At 55.5% G+C, this 20,363-nt stretch overlaps 2 protein-coding genes across 2 annotated transcripts; both read right to left on the bottom strand.

Annotated features, from left to right (window-relative positions):
- Nucleotides 1–6,311: 6,311 nt before the first annotated feature.
- Nucleotides 6,312–14,468, bottom strand: TRARG1 (trafficking regulator of GLUT4 (SLC2A4) 1). The gene is made up of 3 exons (XM_027891561.1): nt 13,984–14,468; nt 7,526–7,658; nt 6,312–6,975 (listed from the first exon to the last, which is right to left on the bottom strand). Exons 1-3 carry the CDS (start codon nt 14,389–14,391, stop codon nt 6,968–6,970), a joined length of 549 nt encoding a protein of 182 aa, XP_027747362.1. The 5' UTR covers nt 14,392–14,468; the 3' UTR covers nt 6,312–6,967.
- Nucleotides 14,469–16,701: 2,233 nt separating this feature from the next.
- On the bottom strand, nt 16,702–17,770 carry BHLHA9 (basic helix-loop-helix family member a9). Its single transcript, XM_027891457.1, has one exon. It carries the CDS (start codon nt 17,492–17,494, stop codon nt 16,748–16,750), a length of 747 nt encoding a protein of 248 aa, XP_027747258.1. The 5' UTR covers nt 17,495–17,770; the 3' UTR covers nt 16,702–16,747.
- Between the last annotated feature and the right edge of the window lie 2,593 nt (nt 17,771–20,363).

The following is a 20,363-nucleotide window of genomic DNA, read 5'->3' as shown; positions in this document are numbered from 1 at the left end:
CCTGGGGTGGGAAACTAAACATCAAGAGCACTGATTTAGGTGGTGTTACAAGGGGAGGGTGCTCAGGGGTAGGACCCAGCAGATCTAATTAAAACTTGCGGTTTCCAAAGCAGTGGGGAATGGACACACCAAAGAAATAGTCTTAATTTGATAAAAATGCCCTAGTGAGCTGCAGAGCTGGGGAGGGGGGTGATGTAGTGTAGGAGAAGGGCTGTAGGATAAACAGGAAGGCTGAGCAGGTTGCTGGTGTGTTGGAGGCAGCTCTGTCTCACTGGTTGCTTGGGCAGTGATGTACCAGGGCTGCCTGACCTGTAGGAAACCTTTGGGACAGATCCAGTGTTGAGGCTGGCTTACAGGGGCTGGGCTTTGTGTTGTGGACAGCAGCTGATCTAGAAGGACTAATTACTGCTCCTTTGCTCAGCTTCTGAACTGGATCTGAGGGTAACAGATCTGTTTTTTATGAGTTCGTGAACATTTAATCTCCATCCTCTCTGGCTTTGAGTACCTGCAGGTTTTTCCTATTTATTTTTCAATGCCCCAACCCCCCCCTACAGTTTTGCATCCTTAAGAAGGGCAATGAGGTGTTTATCAGAGTGCAAATGACAGGCCAAAGCTTGACTGTGTCACATCAGAAGGGTTTGGACTGCAGAGGTTGGTCTGTTCACTCTCTGCCTCCCCAACACAGCTGGAACCGCTTCCTAAACGTGAGCACAGCAAGTCCCACAGCTGGCTCTGTTCCCCTCCAGTGTTTGCTGATGGGCTCTGTCAGGGTCCCCCTGGGTGCTGGTGGCTCAGTGCTCCTCGATGCCTCTGGCTGGTTCAGTGGGAAGGGACCTGCCCCTGCCTTGGAGGGGATTCCACGGGCAGGACGTGCTCCAGGCAGGGCCATTAAATCTGGTTGTTGCTGAATCACTCTGCTCTGCCAACCTCAGGGTTGGCATCTATTGTTCTCCATCATGGACAGGGATGAAAGTGGATGCCACAAAGCTTCACTTTTGATCCCTGCTGCTGCTGGTGGCACCTGCCTTCCCATGTGTGTCCTGTTTCACCGGGAGAGCGAGGGAATTGTCCCCGGGAAGCTGCGAGGCCGTGTTACCTCCAGTAAGTCCTACCCCGTGCTGAAATCTGGACAGCTTGAGTGTTTGCTGCAGAGAGCTGTGCAGGACAGCTAATTCACTGCAGGCTTGGCAAGTCTTTTCTCTCCAGGCTGGGCTGGGTTGGGAGCTGTGTTGCCATTCATTCCCAGAGGATGCTGGAGATGCACAGCGAGGGGAGAGTGCTGGGATTCAGCTGAATGAAGGGGTTGTGTCCCTCAGCTTCAACAAGGACCAGTAGCCTTGACTGGCCAGTGTGCTGTTAACACACAAATAAACTCTGGTAGTGACCCCAGCTGGGTGTGACACAGTCAACAAACAGCCTTCCAGTCTGGTTGGAAAAACTCCTCCTGGGAAAAGACCACAGCCAGTGGTTTTGGTAAGGGCTGAATTTCAAGCCTTGGCTTATCAAACTTTGCATTTAGGCTCCGTGAGAGGAGACCAAATATTGCTGTGCACCCCTGAAATCTGTGCTTTCGCTCAATGATTTTGGTTTTCCAGCAGATGAGGAATTTGCTGTTGGCCTGCAGTGGCAGGGCTGTGGTGAGAAGCAGTTCCAGGGACTGCTCCCCATCCCGTCCTTGTGCCCTGCAAGGAAGGAGGGTTGATTTCCTTCCCCTGGCTGGCAGAGGCCTCCCACAGTAGCTGAGCTTCCCGAGGTGCTGCCTGGCCCTGCAGTACCAGGCTGATCTCTCTGCACCTCTCTCTGCTCTGACTGTGTTGTTTGCTTCTGCTCTTTGCCTGTACATATTATTTGCAGCCCACTGCACCCAAAATACCAACTGGTTGCTCTTGGAGTGTGAAGCAACAGTTAAATGAGTAGCTTGGATAATTTTTTTTTTCTCAGTTAGACAGAAGAAACCAGTTCAGCTTTGACCATGCATGTTACATTTTAATTTTTTTTTTCTCATGCCAAGAAATACAAAGAAAGTATATAAGATATACCATACCATCCTGCAGAAAAAGAAACATTTACCAGCAAAGAGAAGCACCCAGCTGCAGTTCCTGGTGTGTTAATGCTGTGTGTGGATGGTGGCTGTGGCAGTGGGGGGGGTGGACCCTGCACTTCCACACCAAGGATCATGTCCTGGCATCATCTACCAAGGGCCCCTGCTCCCAGGTGGGATCAGGGTTGCCTTGGTGAATCCTGCACACGTTCCCTTTCTGATGTTTCTTATCCTGGATGGGTATTTATAGGTTTGAATTTCGCTATCTACCGGTGTCAGCAAATGCTTTACAAATATTCCCACTTTGAAAAGGCTGCTTTCCCCCCCCACACACCCCCCGGGTTTGTGCCCAAGCAGGGGAGTTTTTTTCAGTCCAAACCTAACTGGTTTTGCCAAAATTAAAGGATGAAAAACCATCTTAAATCTGAATTATCTGAGCTTGACAGTGCAACCCTGGCTGTGGTTCTGTGATAAGTAACGAAGCGACAGGGCGAGGGTGAGGGGATCTGGGGGGGAGGAAAAAAGAAGAAGTCGTGGGGCCAGCCTAGTGGGTGCATTTCTGCAGCCTATTCCTGGGCTCAGAATGAACAGAAAGGGGGTTTTAACTTTCTATAAAAGGCAGGATCTGCTCCCCTTGTCTACGTGGAGAAATGTGTGTGTTGGGAAGGTTGGGTACCAGCGCTGGGCTCTGCAGGGAGCCAGGTCAGAGGTTCCCTGCCCTCCCTAACCCCTTCCAGAGGAGCCCAGCCATGACATGTCATTGCCAGCAAGACCTGTCCTGGTTAAAGGAGAGGCAGAGGATGGGAGGAAGGAGCCTGTGGGACTCACACATTGCTCTGGGAGTAGAAATGCTGAAGGAAAACCACGGGAAACCAGCGGAGATGGGGGGAGAGGGGTAAACTGGAACAGGGTGAACTACCGACCAGAAAAAGCAAACCCCTCCTGAACACAGCAAACCTTGAACTCCTTTTTGTGGCTTTCTTTCCTCCCTTTGTGCTCAGATCCCTTTGGTCTCTCCTCTGCAGGCACCAGCCAGCGTGTTGCTGTGACCCACTGACTTGTGCCAGACCTTTGCTGACCCTCGGTCGTGGCATCCTACGAGGAGCTGCTTGTGAAGCCAGGCCGGTTCATCTGCTCGGCAGCAGCAAACTGCTGGCTCAGCCTCAGGCTTTGATCCAGCCTTGCTGCACCCAGCAAGGGCCCTTCTGTGCCCCCCCTCCAGAGCCCAGCTCTGCCCCAAACCCCGGGAAAGGAGCCCCAGGGCCACCAGTGCCAGAGAGGTGCCAGAGCCTCGTGCTCTGCCCGGAGCCTCTTTCCCGGGCGGTGCAAAGTGTGTATTTATATCCCACCGGGACCTCACACTTGTCGATTGTAACTCCTACTTCAGCTTACATTTAGAGACGTTTCCCACCTTCTCCAGCCCTTCAGCGAGCTCTCCTCCCACCAGCTCAGCTTTGCTGTCAGGTAAGGCTGGATTTGCCACCACACTGCTGGGATCTCTCACCTCTCCTTCACCAGGGGGTACAGGTCGGGCAGATCCCGAGGATTTCGTGACTTGTCGGAGTTGCAAACACAGAAAACTCCACTCTGTGCTGTGTGCTTAGAGGAGGCTGCAGCAGGTGGCAAAGAGCTGGGGGATAAAGTAACAGGGTTTGTTTGTGGGGATGGAGAGGGAAGGTCTTGTGACACGGTTTTTGTGATTGCCCTCCTGTGCTAAAAGCCAATCAAGGAGAGGAGTGGCTGTGCCTGCATATGCAACAAGAGATGCTTGCATTAAGGTGATCACTAAAGCAGCAAATAATCAGGAGGAATGCTGTTGTTCCCTGGGTGTAGACCAAAGGAGTGACTGTGCCTGCCGGTGGCCTCAGAGTTCTGAGCTCTGCAACCTCTTCCTTCATGAATATAAGATAATTCCACCCCAAAAGAGCCAACGAGGCAGCTGAGCTGGGATAAAACCACGTGTGATGTGGAGAAGAGGCAGAGTGGCAAAACCTTTGCAAAATAGGCTGGAAAACATGTGGAGAAGCTGGTGGAGAGATGGGACTTTCCAGATATCCCTGGATTCTCCAGCACTGGAAAGCCAGGTTACAAGCAGAGGAAATATTTTGTCAGGGATAAGTGTAGAGGCTTTTCTCTGGATTTAAATGCAGAATAAGAAAAAAAGCTGTCTTCAGGAGTGTTCAGGAGTGCAGTACAGTTGTATCTAATCGGAAAGAAGATTTTAGAATGAAGGGGATTTAATTGTTTCAGTTTTTCTTGTTTTTAATATATGCTTAATAGCGAAGTGAGAAGCATCACTCAGCTGCCTGATGAGACAGGAGGAACAAACCCTGTCTGGGTGTGGTCAACAAATCATCACCATGGGGGTTTTGGTGGATGTTTCTGCCTTCTCCTGCATTTAGGGGAATCCTGGTACCTCCACTGCTCTGTGCTTCCCTGGCTTGGGACTTCTCCCATAACTCCTGCCTGAGGAGGAGCCTCCTCAGCTCTTCCCATCAGCTGAATTCCAGTAGCTCAGCAGGTGAAGGGAGAAGATGCAAGGACAGGACAGCACTGCCTTTGTGGAGCTCCTAAAGAATAACACCTGTTTGCCAGCAAGCAGCTTTTGGGTTCAAGAGTCAGAGAGGGAAATGTTTGGGTGACTCAGCCATAAGATTAAAGTTGGAATGTCCAAGGGAGGGTTTCTGAAAAGCCTGGGAGGAAAAGGTCTGGTGCCAAGGGGCACCTGGACAGAGGATGCAGGTGGGAGCTCCTACCCGGCAGCCCTCAGTGGTCCCCCGTTTGCTGAACTCACAAGAGATAAATTGAAAAAGAAAAACTGCAGATTTGGTCCCTTTCAGAAGCCAGTTGCTTGTAATAAAGTGCTGGCAAAGGGGTGGATGGGAATGGAGCCCGAGGAAGTGCTGGAGTGATGTGCTATTGCTGCGAGTCCCTGGAATCCCTTTTAGCGTAGAGAAAATTGTTAACAGCGTGTCTGGGGGATTTGGCTTTCTCACCCCCTGGATTCAAATAATGTCTGCCAAAAGAAAACACTTCAAAGAGGAGCAATCAAATAGGGGACAAGAGAATTTTCACAGCCGTGCCGGTGGCTTTGCACATTAGTTACTACAGAGTAACTGCAGCGTGGATTTACAGGTCACCCCTACCCTGTGCCCATTGACAGCCCAGAGGAGGAGTCAGTGCCAAGCAGTTGTGTTGTGAAGTTTCTTAGGGTGTGTGGTGGATTCTCCATGTAGACATGCCCTCGGGAGCATTGAATTTGGTATTTTTAAGGATGTGAGGGAGCAGAAGTGCCCTGAAGAACCACATTTCCCAGTCAGTCCGTATTTCTGGGTCCCAGGTTGGCAGAAAGGCCGGGGAGTGCAGCTCTTGGTCGGGTATTCGTGTCAGCAAAGTTTGGATAAAAGAGACTCAGGTAACAGGGAGCCAGTGGACGTGGCCAGAAGTCATCTACAAAGCCTGACTAAAACAACAGGCAATGAAACTTTGCATAGTCTGGGTGGATGGGTAGAGGGCCAACCCCAAGGAACAACCCACAGCAGGGATGGGGTGAGCAGGAAGGAGAAGGGGTGAGGCTGGAAGGAGGCTTTTAGGGGGTGTTGTGATTGTATCCCACGGGAAATGGCCAAGGGAGCTGTGTGGTGTGGAAGACATAGTGGGGCCTGTGGTACCTATAGGCAGAGTGGGAGGAGCAAAGTCTATTTTCTTGTTATGTTAAATATAAAACATTACAAAATAATACAACTTGTGGAACTGACCCCGGACAGCTCTGGGGACACTGGAGATTTCCAGCGATGCAGAAGAGCATGTGAGGGGTGCAGGGAGAGGAGCAGGGATCTAAAACTCCTCCATGCCCTTGAAAATCCCCTGGAAGGCCCTAAGCTGAAGCCCCAAAGGGTCAGGGAGATGAGCACTGGCAGTGGGAGGGGCTGGATCACGCTGAAGCTTCTGCATGAGCGTCATGATGTGACATCAGTGGATGGAATGGGCTGTCCGTGCCTCGGTGCTGCTGCTACAGGTTAACCAGGCTCTCGTCTGGGTGCCATGAGCACCTCCCTTTGGGTGCACAGAGGGAAATGTGTGGGTTCACAGGGAACACCTTATCTTTCCTTCCATGAAAGAGCCCGCTGTGGGGTCGGGGTGAGGAGGAGCCTGGGGTTCTCATGCAGCAACATCCTGCTCTGCCAGCTCTGAGATCTGCCCTAAGTGATAAAAGAGCTCGTAGGAACAGACATGGAGAACATTCCCAAAGGCATGCAAATGGTCATTGTCTCTTTTTTTTTTTTTTTTCATCAAAAATACAAAAGCACCCACCACATCCTCCAGCTTTTGTGGCTGCGTTCCGTGCGGAGCAGAGCCGGGGTCCTGCTGCAGCTCTGCCCTCCCTCCTCCTCCGTGGAACAGCTCTCAGCTCCTGATGGCAGTTTGAGCTTTGTTTTGTTTTGTAGAGACAGAGAATTTGACGATTTAAAAACCAACAACCCCCCAGAAAAGTCCGGTGACTTGTGCCAAAATCCTTAGGAGGATTCCTCAGAATGTCCCGTTCTGGCCTTTAATTTTTTTCTGTTAAAACAAGCTTCGTTCTTGAAACTCTCTCCTCCTCTTGTACTTTAGTTGTCTCCCCACTCCGTGAGTTTTGCTGGAGGGGAATGAGGTAGTGGATTTCCCCCTTCTCCTCTCCACTTGGTGTCCGCTGGCCTTTCCCATTCCTTCTCCCGGTGTTTTTTCTCCCATCACCTGTACAGACTCATTTCCAAGAGTGAATAGAAGCATGCGTTCCTTCCAACGGCGCTCCAGAGCAGGCTGTCTAGGGCTGCCCACCCACACTGTGACAATTGGTTTTTTTGTTGCAAGGCTGAAAGTAAAAACCCCAAAAGGAAAGTTGTCTTCCTCCTCTTCAAGGTATTTGCATGCTTGAAGCGTCTTCTAGGAAACTGGAAGAGAAAGAGAGTCTTAGGGCAGCTTCCAGTGGTCACAGATGTTTCCCTTCCGCTCCTGGTTTTGGGCTGTGGGTGTTTCTGAGGCCCCTGTTTGCCTGAGCTGTGCTGGTCATGCTGGTTTGGCAGGTGGGTTTGGGATTGTCTTTCTGGGAAGGCTGATTTGTGACCTGAAACCCTTATGTTTTTACCCCACTCCACTCTTCTAAACCCACCACAAAACCTTTCACCAGGGGGATCTTGCATGGTCACCACAGCACTTTGGACAGCACAGGGAGGGCTTTCCATGCTGGCCATTTGGACAGTGTGTGTGGTTACTACCAGGAGCCCATTCTCTGGGGTGTTTTGCATGTGTGTGGGCAGCTGGTGATGGTCAAACCAGCCTGGACTGCAGGGGTTTAGAGCTCTCCCAGTTCAGTTAGGATGGGAATGGAGCTCCATCTACCCCAGGGTGGTGGATGGTGGCCAGGTGTATCCTGTCCCCTGGGTTGGAGCCAGGTGAGGTTCCTGCTCTAGCTGGGCTGTGGAAAACAGAAGGAAGTGTTACCTCTGACGCTGAGTGAAATGTAGAGCACGATGATGATGGTCCCCAGGACGATGGAGACGATGCTGAGCAGCCTGGCCATGCGTCCGAGTCGCCGGGCTCCGTCCGTGTCCCCTTGCTGCCCACTGTTCCTCGACTGGGGGGGACACAGAGAGAGGCTTTTGAGAATGGCAGAGTGACCCCTTGGCTGTACCTCCCCAGACTGAGAGCTCTGTGTGCAGGGGGGCTGGACCTGCCACCCCGAGCTCTCACAGGATGGCACACGAATGCCCTCGGTGGTCCTGCTGAACTGCTGTGCCTGGACAATCCATGTGGGAAGCTGCTCTGCTTCCCTGGGTGGGAGCTGGACTAACTCAGGCCTGTCTTTTGCTGGAGTGACTAAGAAATAACCCTGGCATTGGGACAGCAGGCACAGCCCAGCCCCAGCCCCTCTCTGAGTCTTTCATGGAAAACTCTGACATTTCTGACTGCAGTCCCTGGAGCAGCTCAACCCTATGGGACTGTGCAGGGGAATTGCATCTCCCTGGGGTACCACCAGCCCTCTGCAGCTTTTGTACAGACAAGCATCCTGCCTCCCTCTCCTTCTGCAAACATATGTATTGAGCAGCGATGTATATTGTGAGTTTAACCATCGCTGGCACGAAGGCAGTGACATTTCCAAAGCAGCGTGAGGCCTCTGTGCCTTTGGAGCTGGATGTGTGAGAGGAACAGGCTTTGATAAAACAAGTGGTAACCACTGGCTTTCCCCTCATGTTGGGATGTGCTTTGGTGCCTCTGCATCACCCTGAATTTCTGCTTCAACACAGATGGGTTGTGTTCGCCATCCTTCTTTTTAAATGCAGTCCTCCTACAGTGAATTCCTGCTCTTGTGTGCGCTGTGGGGAGGGAGGGAATAGTCCACAGAGCTTCTCTGTTCTGCTCCTGGTTTCAGTGTGATTTCCCCTGCTGCTCTAATGATTTCCTCAGGCAGCTCAGTGAGAGCTTTCCCCAGCACTGGAACCAAAAGCAGGGTTTCCCTGCCTGTGGCAGGGCTAAGGAATGGGATGGGGGAAGGCACAAGTGGGTGTCTGGAAATCATTTTGTGTGGAGCCATTAAGGGATGAAGAGAGATCCCCAAAAGCTGGAGCTAGAACGGGATTTGCCTGATGCTGATGGATGCTGGAGCACGTCCAGAGAAAGGTAATGGAGCTGGAGAAGGATCTGGAGCACAAGTCTGATGAGGAGCAACTGAGGGAGCTGGGGGGGCTCAGAGGGGACCTTCTTGCTCTCTACAACTCCCTGGAAGGAGGGTGGAGCCAGGTGGGAGTGAGTTTCTTCTCCCAAGTAACAAGTGATGGGACAAGAGGAAATGGCCTCAAGTTGTACCAGGGGAGCTTTAGGTTGGATATTCAGAAAAATTACTTCACTGAAAGGGTGGTCAGGCTGCCCAGGGAAGTGGTAGAGTCACCACCCTTAGAAGTGTTCAAAAGGTGTGTAGATGTGGCAGCTGGGGATGTGGTTTAGTGGTAACTTGGAAGTGTTAATGGTTGGACTTGATGATCCCAAGAGCTTTTCCAGCCTAAATGATTCCATGATTCCATGATGTTGGTGGGCACCAGCATTTTTATAGCAGGCTTTCAGTGGGCTAAATTGCCATGGTCCTTGCCTTCAAGCACAAGTGGCCACCCAAGGGGATGGAAAAGACAATTTGGAGGTTCCCCTTGAAATTTTGCTTTTTGCTGCTCCCTCAGGGATGGCCACCCATGAGCTTGGTTGAGATCCAGACCAAGGGAGCATCTCTGGGGGGGTTAGTGAAGCTTCCCCTGGGTCTGCCCAGCAGTGCTGCTGGGGCTGGGTGGGTTGAGCAGGATTTGGGGGTCACACCCAGAGGGGAAAGACGTGAGATTGGATGAGCAAAACCTTGCCTGGTCCCTGACAGGGCAGCAAGGGTGATGCTGTGGCCTGAGCCTGCTGATCTCACAGCCCTGGGCTCAGCAGCAGCGCTGACCTGCTGGGCTAGAGAAGCCTCCACCCTCACCAACCACACAGTGGAGGAGTTGGGCAAAACTCCCCTCCACTTCACTGGGAACAGAGTTTTTTAGATACTTCACCTGCCTTGAGAAGTCACTCTTTATTTAGAGTTGCTTTTAAGTGTTTAACATTTTAACGTGGGTTAAAGGTTCCTTCCCCTGCCCCATCCATCTCCAGCTGTGCTGCCTTGGGTGAGCCAGGTGTAAGGAGAGGAGGAGGATCTGGGGCAGGCTGTGGGGCCAGCACCTCCCACAGCCCTGTGCCATCTGCCAGCTCCTCCCTTTGGGGCGTGCCTGCTGAAACTGGGGAAACTCTTCAGTTAAGAAAACAAATGTACGAGTTAAAAAAAAAATTAAAGGTGGAAGTGGATCAGAGCAGTCCCATTCGCCTTTCAAAAAATGTGGATCTCAGAAATAGCTGTGCTGGAAAGGGTGCCCTGACACACGTTTTTTAAAATTAATTAATTAATTAATTAATTAAAAGTTAGGAGGCCTAGTCATGCTCCAGCACTAACCATGAAACATCACTGAGAATCTGAACAAACAAATACCTGATGTTACTCCCCCATTTCCCCTTCATCCTGCGTTAATGCCACTGCCTCTTGGCAGCACCGGCACCAAAACGTCCCCAAGCCCAGGCAGCTGCTCCATAGGAAAAACGCAGCTTTGGGGGTGTCCATGTGCTCATTTTACTTTGTATCACCATGTAAATAACACAGCAGAGCCTCAAACGGGCGGGCCACCGCTCCCACTGCATCCCTGCGGACTGCAAACCCTGCTCCTCTCCGTGCCACCCTGTGCACCACCATCCCCACCAGCGACACCAGCAGAGCTCAGGACCTCGCTCCTCCTGGTCTCAACAGCAGGTTTGCCAGACCGGCTCTCTGAGCCATGGGATGCAGCCAAGAGCTATTTTCATGACAGAACAGGAGGTGACAAAATGAAGCCTCATGGGTTGGTGGCAAGAGATGGGGAGGATGCAGTAGCCCAGGGATTGACAGAATCCCTGCCCTGCTCACCAGAAGCTCCAGCACTGGGGATTTGTCTCTTTAGGCTCTGGTTTTTGTAACAAGTGTAATATTTTGGCAGGGTTTGGGTTAGACTGCAGTGAAATATGCAGTTTTAGCCGTCTTCTAGGGAAAATATATAGGCTAACAAATTCAATTTATTTATCACTACAGCTTTCTGGAAGTGTTTCTTGTTCATTTATCCTGAACAATTATAAAAAAAACGCATCAGCATTGGCATGGGGTGTTTAGCAAGCATTTGGTACTGTACATATATTATTCACTGGTGTGGAACAGTTTGATTATAGTTCTCTAGTATCACTAATCCTGTGTTTTGCTTTCCACATAAAAACATGAACATCTTGTTTATTAATTGAGACTCGCCGAGGCAGAACATCTCAGAAAGGCTGGAGGGTGACGGGGGAGGGAGTCCCTGTGTGTGAGCCCAGGGCTGGAAAATCTGAAGGACCTTGGAAGTGGGTGCTGTGCTGCAGCACCTGTGGGGCCAGGTAAGGCTGGGTGTTCCAGAAGTTATTCATCTTACCTGTTTCCCACTGCTATCTGTTCCAGTTACTGTTCAAAATGTTTTTTTTCCCCTAAGTGGCCTTGTTGCAAATGAAGGCAATTACTTTTCTGTGCTAGTCCCAGGGATGGGGAAGACAAATCATCACGTCCTCTTCCCTGCAATCTTTCCCAATTTATGAACTGGCTTTGGATGCTCTTTGCTGTCTTCCACCAGTGACTCAAAATAAATCATTAATCCTCAACACTTGTGTTTTGTTGAAGGAAACATTCTGAGAGAGGTGTAAGTCAACTCCAGGCTCAGAGGGGTGACCGTGGCGTTTAAAATGAGTAAGGATAGTCCGACTTCTCCCACATCTTTTGAGAATGACAGTACTTATTTTGGACATCGAGTGCTTTGAGGAGTTGTCCTTGATGTTACTATATGATGGTTCTGGCTGGGTTTTTTCCCTTCCCTTCATTTGTTCAGAGTTCTGTATATTGTGACCCCTCTGCTCCTTCCCCCGCTGTGGCTGCACTTTGGTGGGAAGGGGAAGGGATTCACAGCAGCAATGCAGTGTGTGTGTGTGGTACCCAGCTCTGCCCTTCACTCCTCTGAGATGGGTCCCATGGGGCTGCACTGTCCCTGTGTCCTGGGGAATGAGCTGAACCCCTCAGTGCAGCCAGATCCTCACTTGGCCAAGAAAACGCATCCAAGGATCAGTGGAGGAGCCTCCAGGTAAGTTGTTTCCACAAGACCAGCATTAGCAGGAACAGGCTGGAGGCTAAAGCAAGGGGGTTTTTTTTCCACCTCTGGCTATAGGCCCTGCTGGGATCTGAGAGCAGCTTTTGGAAAATGATTTATGAGACACTAAACTCAGAGGCATTCATTTGCTTTCCTCTCTGGATGCTTATTACCCAGAAAAAAAAAGCTTTCATGTGCAAAAGCATTGACTTAAGAAAGAAAAGCACAATTGCAGAGCTAAAGGAATGTCAGCACATTGTGGAAAGGTCCTCCTGTTCCCCCAGGTGACAGGAATCACAAAAACCTGGTTCCTGCTCAGATTTGTGCATGATCAGGCACTCCTGGGTTTTACTCTGTGAGAAAACCTAAGCCTGTGGGAACCTTGGGGGTCACTGGGAGCTGAATTCCTCCCTGCTGTAAGCAGGTAAAACATCAGCCAATGCCCTGAGAGCTGTTCCTGCTGGCAGAAAGACCCAGACAGATGTTTCCTGGTTCCCCAGGGCCAGCACAGAGGAAGGATCACCCCTCATCCTGCTCTGCTGGTGCTGTGGGGAGGTCCCTGGCTGTCAGGTGGGGGTGTGTGGAGGGGGCGATGGTGTAGGCAGGGCCAGGACTAGAAAGAGCAGTTATAAATTAAGTGAACTGTGTGTACTATAAACCATGTCCTGAAGAACAGGCTCATCTGAGTGCACCTCTGCCCTTGGGGTTGGGCTTCCCCTTCCCCAGCTCTGGGTGAGCTCTGGTCAGTGTGACCAAGGGCCTTGGAAGCAGAGTAGTCTTGTTGGTCCTGCCTCCCTCTGGGTGTGACACAGTCACTACACCCAGTCCCTCACTGTCTGGCAGGATTAACTGACTCCTGCTCCTTTTCCACTGCTTACTCTTCTACTCCATGGGGCTCGTGTGGCCCAAGGCACATCCCCCCCGCCCGGGAGGCTCTGACGCCTGCGAGGGAGAGTGTGAGAATCTCTTTTGCATGAAGGCTAATGTGGCTGGAAAATCCCCGTGAGAGACCTTGTTTATTACCATGGATATGCAATACCCAGCTGCTTTCCCTCTCGTTGCAGTGCAAAGCCAAACAAGGCTGGCTGCCTTCCCTGTATGCTGCCTAAACAGGCTCTGCCACACAACTGTACTACGCAGATGACAGCTGGCACTGGCAGAAACGATGATTCCTCCTCAAAATGGAAATTGGTCTCTCTAGAGGGCTTTCTGTGGCAACTGCCGGCATCTGCCTCCAAGTTGTCATTGGTTTTTGGGGAAGTGCTGGCTGCAGGTGCCCCTCGGTGTATTTCTGTGTGGTAAGCAGGTAACTGAGATGATTTTCAAAGAAAAGATTTGCCTTTGTTGCAAATCAAAGGCACAAAAGGTGCTGGGGGGGTGGGGGAGGCTGTACAAGAGAGCAGCATCTGATGGGTAAGGGGGTGGCCGTGCCTTGTAGGGCTGTGCTGACTGAGCCACCTGTACCCGAGATGGGTGGGAGGCTGGCTGGCTTCATTCTCCCTTGCTCGGCTGTTGATGGATTTGCTGAGGTTTGGGGGTTGTTTAATGGAGAAAATTGCTTCTCCAGGGCAACTGAAAGAGCTGCAGGTGCACCTGACCCTTTGAAGTGCCTGAGGGACAGGAACCAGCCTCCAGCCAGGGTCTCACCAGTGCTGCAGGGCTGGGCTAGGAGGGGCGGAGGGAGATCCCTTGTCATTGCTTCGCCTCCCAGCTCCTTCCCGGGAAAGCCCGGCGAGTCGTTCTGGACTGCTGCCTGGCGGCAGGGATCGGGCTTCCCGGAGCTACCGGGCTTCCCGGAGCCAACCAGCTTCCCGGAGCCCTGCCCTGGGATCCCCCACCCATCTCCATCTCCATCCCGCCGCCTCCCCGCATCTCCATCCCACCGCCTCCCTTTCCACATCCATCCATCCCGCCGCCTCCCCGCGCGCTGCCCCGGGCTCGGCGCCGCTCCCCGCCCGCCTCCTCCCGCCTCCGTTCCCCGGACCCGCACCGGAGATCCCTGCGGGAGCCGAGCGGCGGCACAGCCCGGCCGAGCCCCCGAGCGCTGCGGGAGCGGTGCGGGCGCCTCCCGCCCAGCCGCGCCCCGATCCCGGTCCCGGCGGTGCAGCACCGCGGACAGCTCCGGGGCGGCCGTCGGGGGCGGCGGGGGAACCGGGGGAGAACGGGCGGGTCCGTGAGCCCGGCGGGTCCCGCACTCACCATGATGGAGAAGACGAGGGCCACGATGTTGAGGGGCCAGACGGGGCAGAAGCAGGAGAAGATGGCGAGCACCAGGTAGTCCCGCGGGCGGCCCTGCTCCGGGGCCGCCGTGCTGGTGGCCGTGGAAGAGGCTCTGCCCAGGCTCAGCCGGGACGGCGAGAGCGGCGGCGCCTCCAGGTGCCCGACCGACACCGACTTGTAGCCGAGCCCGTGCCCGTTGCGCTCCGTCTCGCCGGGCAAGGCTGCCGTGAAGGATTTGGAGCCGCGGAGGCCCTTCTCCTCCCGGCCCTCCGTCGCCGACAGCAGCTTCTCGGTCTCCTGGAAGCGGGTGGGCAGCACCGTGCCCGAGCCCGAGCCGGAGCCCGAGCCCGTGCCCGCGCCCCCGGGCGCGGAGCCGGTGCTGGCCATGGCCCGGCGGAGCGGGCTCCGGCAGCGCCCCGCCGCCGCCGCTCTGCGCTCGGGGCCCGCCGCCCCCCGGGAGGCCGAGCCGGAGGAGGGGCCAGCCCGGCTCAGCCCCCGGGGCAGGATCGGGGCCGCGGACCGCCCCCGGGGTGTCCCCGTGCCCCCCGCTCCTCACCCCCGGGCCGCGCTCGGCCTCCGCCCGTCCCGCTGCGGGCGGCGCCGCGGCCCCCCCGGGATGCTGGCGGGGATGCGGCGGGGCGGAGCGGAGCGGTGGCAGAGCAGGGGTGTCCCCGCCGCCTTCAACCCGCCCAGCCCCGGGCTCTGTCCCTCCCCACCGACCCCCCGCTCTTCCCGGGGGCTCCCACGGGCTCCGCTCCGCTGCAGCGGTACGTGAGAGCACAGCCCCGGCTGGGCTCCGCCTGTGCCGGGGGGGTCGATGCCGCCTCCAGCCTCGGCGGGACGCGGGATGCCGAGGGTGGGTCCGTGCTGGGTACACACAGCCCTGCTGCCCCTGCCTCCCTCCTGGCTGAAAGCCCTTCCCCAGGCAGGTGGGGGGCGTGCGGCACGGAGCAGACCCTCACAATGCCCCTCATCGCTGCAGATCTGGGCTGGGGCTGCCCTGGCTGTGCAGGGCTGCACGGACGGTGGCAGTGAGTGCCATCTACGGGGCACACCCAGCACCTTCTGCCTCCCTGAGACGTGCCCAAAGAGCCTGGTGCCAGCCGGGACCTGCTGCCCAGCCCTGCCCAGAGCCTTATTCCATCCTGCAGCCTCCAGGTAGAATTAGGACTTGCATTTTGTAAATGTGAACCTGAGAGTGGTGGGGTGACCCTGCTCTGGGGGGTCTTGTGGGGTTATTCATTCCCCTCACTCCTGCCTCTGTGATCAGCTGTTTCCATCTCTCCCTTTGGCTGGTCACCGAAGCTGGTGGGGGAAAAACATGGAGATGCAAATCTGTGAGGAGGGAGGGTTCCTGTCTGAGTTCCTGTCGCTTAAACCTTCCTTGAATGCTGGTGTTGCTGGGCTCTCACTCCCTGGGTGATGGCTGCTGACAGGGCAGAGCAGGGCCATGTGCTGCTGCAGGGAGAGCTAGAGCAGGGAGAGCATCCAGAGCAGGGATGCTGTTGGGAGAAGCAGGATTCCTTCCGTGGACAAGGCTGCAGGCCTTCTTCTGGCAAAGGGAACACCTGTCAGAGGCTGAAGCCAAGATGCCTCACACCATCAGCACTTTAAAGAGGTTCCTTTGCTGAGCAAAGAGCTCTCTCTCCTGGCTGCTGACAGCTTTCCTCTGCTCCCAGCCCAGCTCCCTTGTCCCACTGGGGATTAGGGAAGGAGGAGGAGACCCTGGGGAGGGCCTGGCAAACAACAGCAGAGGGTTGAGATGATTGTTCCAGCATGTGCCCCTCGGCAGGGAAAGAGCTCAGACTGCCCTTGGCATGTTGGGAGCCATGCTGGGAGCACTGGGGTGGGAGCAGCGGGGCTGGGGGAGCTCTGTGGGGCTCAGCACTGCGGGAATCACACGGTGCAATTGGCCCAATCCAAAAATCTGCCAGCTGTGGTGAGTGTGGCTGTAAATCCCTGCCTGATTTCCGCAGCAATTCCAGTTTGCTGAGCCTCGGGCAGAAGGGAGCCCTCCCAGCCGGTCCAAGCTCTCTAAGCCAGAGGGAAGGGACAAAAGCAACCTTTCTGGTAAGGTTCCCCCTTCTTCCCTGCCATGGGGGCTGGCCAGGAATGTCCCACCAGCCTATCCCACCAGAGCCACTTTGCTGTGATCAGGAGGAAACTGCAATCAGATGGGTGGGTTTTATGAAAGCCGACATCTGTCTCCCCTCCCGGCCTTGCAAATCTGCCAGGCACAAACGTCTGTACCAATGAGCTTAGCATCAAAAGTCCCAGGGCACTAACCTTTCCCTGCTCCTGCTCCCCTCCTTCACCGATGGGAGCCAGAGTGACCAGCCAGCCAGGGGCTTTAGCGTGATCCCCACGGCCCATCTGTCCATCCCACTCATATTAACAGCCAGTGCTCTGGTGCTGGGTTTGTAATTCGTATTTTCTCACAGAGCAAGCGAGAGAGAATAAATAGCAGTGGCAATCAGCAACAGTGAGAACTCGCAATAAGAAACAGGGAGCTGGCACTTCCAGAGGACTTCCCACATTCCACAGTTTTCCCGCAGAACAGAGACCCGGGCAGTGTTGGGGTCCAGTACAGCTCGTTGTGGGCTCCCAGCTCTCACCAGCACTTCAGCCAAGCTCCACATCCTGCAGCGCTTCTCTCTCATCCAACACTCCCTTCCCACTCCCCCCACTTGTCCCATGGATCCATTACCTTCCTGGCACGATCTGGCCACCCCAGCCCTGCTGGTCAGTGGATGGGGAGGCACTGCTGGTGCCCCCAGCTCTGGCAGTAGCCCAGCTGCCAGGGGACTGCCCCAGCCAGGGGGTCCTGCAGGCTGCCCGTGTATCGCTGCTGGCAGGTGCCCCGGAGCGCAGGGTGGGGGGTCCCGCTGGAGCAACAGGCAGGGCTGGGCACGGAGCCATCCTCCTTCGGGCTCTCGTAGTGATGGAGCTGCCTCTGAGGGGAAAGCTCAGCGCAGAGAGGAGACTGGGGGCAGTGTGTGCCCGCAGACCCGGGCTCCCAGGGGAGCTGGGGGCGGCTGCCCTTCGCCCCCGGCTCCTGCGCAGGGACCCCAGCCCGGCCGTGGCACTCAGAATGGGCGCAGGGCCAGCGGCACCCGGCGCCGTGCAGGGACAGGGACAGCGCCGCGATCCTGTTGATGGCTCGCCGGAGGGTGGCGATTTTAGAAAGCCTTTTGCCACCGAGGTCATGCTTGAGGGCCAGGCGCAGGGCGTTGAAGGCTTGGTTGTAGTCCAGAATCCTCTTACGCTCTCTGACGTTGGCAGCCATCCTCCTGGCCTTGGAGCGCACCGGCCTGCTCCTCTTCCTCACCTTCATCCCTTCGGTGTCCCCCAGGCAGGCGGCTGCTTCCCTGCCCTGGGGGACCCACAGACTCTGCTCACAGCATGCCTGGGGTGGGCCCCCCCCTTCCAGCTCCTCCTCCGAGCTGTCGGGCTCTGGCTCTGTGCCTTTCCCCACGGCTCCTCTGGACATGGCAGCGGCGAGGGGGAGCGGGAGAGGTGCTGCTGTGGTCCTGCCTCCTGCGAGGCGTGGGAGACACTCCTCCAGGGACACACGGCCGCCTCTAAAAACCCCACCACAGGGCTCGTCACGTGGATCCCCCGACCCTCCTCACCTGCCGCAGGTGCGGCTTTGCAGAGAGTCACAGGGCGAGTCCTGCCCGGTTCCTGCCCCTGGGGATGCTCCTGAGCATGTGGTGCCAGGCTGGAGGATGGGGCATCAGTGCTGGGGTGCCCAGAGTTTGCAGTGGGATGCTCACAGGCCCCAGGGGAAAAGCACCTCCTCCAAGCACATGTTGCAGCGGTTGCTTTACTCTCTGCTAAGAATTTGGGCCCTGCAGGAGTTCCCCTGTGCTGCTCTGCTCTCTCTGCCGCTGAGTGGGCTGGTGGCTCAGCCTGGGCGAGGTCATCCCTGGTTTTATATGCCGCTGTGATGCAGAGCCTCGTGGGGCATCCCCACCCTGGCTCTTCTTTCCCCCCAGCTCGTGGGCGCTGCAGCACCTCTGTTATTTCCCAGCCAAGAGAAACCCAGGCATGGAATGACAACACTGCTGAGAGAGGAGCAAGTCTCGTGGCTGAGTGCAGGAGAAGGCACAGTTACTCCTGCCCCAGGACTGGGGCTGGAAGCTCCACACAACTGCACCCCAGTGAGCTGGGAGCATCCCTGGGCACTGAGGTAGGCGGGTGCCTGGGAAGGAGCAGCTCCCAGGAGCTGGGGTCAGTACAGGAATGTGCAGGGCTTGGCACGCCTCTGCCCTGCAGAGCAGGAAGCAGGAATGTGGCAGGGGGGATTGGGGCAGGTGATAAAAGAGCTAAAGTGCTACCTGCCTCCAGAGCCTTCCTGTCCCTTTGCAGCAGAGCAGGAGCCTGGGGGCAGAGCTGTCTGGGCTGATGGGCCTGCCCGGCACTTACTTGGGGAAAACGATGCTGAAAGCAGCTCCTTGTTTCCTGAATCCACAAGCTGGTGGGATGAGGGACTTCCCAGGTGCAGCATGTCCGGAGGCCATGGGCAGGGCCAGGTCCCCAACCTCAGAGCAGTGAGGGACAGCCACGTGTGTTTGCCCATCATCTCGTTAGCAAGCAGTCGCTAAATGCCTTCCTGTGAGACAGGTAATGCTTTGAAAAACAGCCCAGGAGTGGGTCTGACAAATTGTTGGGGTGACTGGTGCAAAAGCAGAGCCCCTGGAGAATGTGCCCCCCTTGATCCATCCCTTCCTATCTGATCGTCCTGGCTCATGTTTGATCAATAGCCACAATTAGCAGGGGGTTATTTGTCTATTGCCCTTCTCCTCTCTTGGCTCTTTGAAGCCTGAGCTAATTTAGGTGCCTCTCCTCCGGGAACCCAATAAATCAGGAGCCAGGGCCTCAGGGAGAGGGGAGGCTGAGGCACCAGGACTTCAAAGGGAAGTGAAGCTTGCAAATATTTCTGAGCACTCACCTGTGCTCACTATGGCCCTCTTGTTCTCCCCAGCATCCTTCTCACCACCCAGTCTTGCCCTGCCCAGGAGTGGAGGCTCCCTGACCACTGACTTACTCGGTGAGCTCAGCTCAGGAGCAAGGGGATCTTCAGGATGCTTGAACGCCAGCAGGACACGGATGTCAGACCCACTTAGAGACGTGCCTGTCTAAAACCCAGCTGAGCAGCACAGATCCTTGCCATGGGAATGTTCGTGCTGGTGTGGGAGGTCAGGAGGTGCAGTACAGAACAGGCACGGAGGAGGCTGAGCTGGGCACAAAGCCAGGCCCAGCTGGGCGATGCTTGGGCAGAGGGAGGGGCAGAAGCAGCAGTCCCAAATCCTGCCCACAGCCCCCAGGAGCTGGCTGGGGAGAGCTGCCAGGGGCTCCCAGCATCCCAGCTCTGGGCAGCCCTGGCTGCAGGGATCCAGGCCCAGCTCTTGGAAGCAAGGCTATAAATCACGGGCCATCGGATACCACCCGCCACCTGTAATTAGTGCATCCCGCTGGGTCGTCCCCACCTCGTCCTGGTCGCTTCCTACCTAGGTGCCCATTACAGGGTGGGAGGTCAGCAGGAACGCCCACCCAGGCCCTGCTCCCCTGGTCCCTGCTGATTTATCACCCTGTGCTGGTGAGATTTATGGGCTGAGATGGGGAGCCACAAACGTGTTATAGGGCTCTGCTGGGCCCGCCTGCCTGACAGATGATGAAAGAGCCATAATTATCTGTCGCCACGCATAAATCAGGCCACTCATGGCACCCTCGTCCTTCTCCCCAGCCTCTAAGAAGTGGTTTGGCCCCAGGGACACCCCACCTGTGTCACACTGCACTGGGAGGCGTGGATGAGAGAGAAGCAGGCAGGGCAGGGCAGCATGAGAGCCAGGGATCGGCGTGCAGGGAGGTGCCCACCCCTGGTGACGGAGGGGAAGGAGGAGGCGGCTGTTGTGGAACAGTCTGGGCCCCGTGGGTAAATAAATAGGGCGCTTTGTTCCTGCTGGGGCACGGCCAGGTGGCACAAGGGACACAGGGCTGGTGAGTCATCCATCCACAGCCCTGACATCCTGCAGGGTGCACGAGAAAGCAGGGAAAGGCAGTGCCCTGAGGCCACACTGCCTGGAGGCTCCTGCCTGGCACAGGGGAACAGCCCTGCCCAGGGCACAAGTTGGAAAGCCCTGTCTGTTTAGGTGTGAGTGAGCCCTGGGCACGTGCTGCCCTGGCAGCTTAAACACAGTGTGTGTGGCAGAGTGGGCACAAAGGCTTTACGTGGACCTTCATGGAACCACAGAATCGTTCAGTGTACCCAACTTAAACCTCCACCGACACAGGTTTAGGCCATTTCTTCTTATACTGTTGTTACTTGTGAGTAGAGACCAACCCCACCTGGCTAC

This window comes from Empidonax traillii, unplaced genomic scaffold, assembly GCF_003031625.1.
Source record: "Empidonax traillii isolate 1590-97213 ecotype Southwest subspecies unplaced genomic scaffold, ASM303162v1 scaffold322:size1131127, whole genome shotgun sequence".
NCBI lineage: Eukaryota > Metazoa > Chordata > Aves > Passeriformes > Tyrannidae > Empidonax > Empidonax traillii.
Note: the sequence above shows the minus strand (reverse complement) of the source record. Positions and strands in the feature narration are given on the sequence as shown.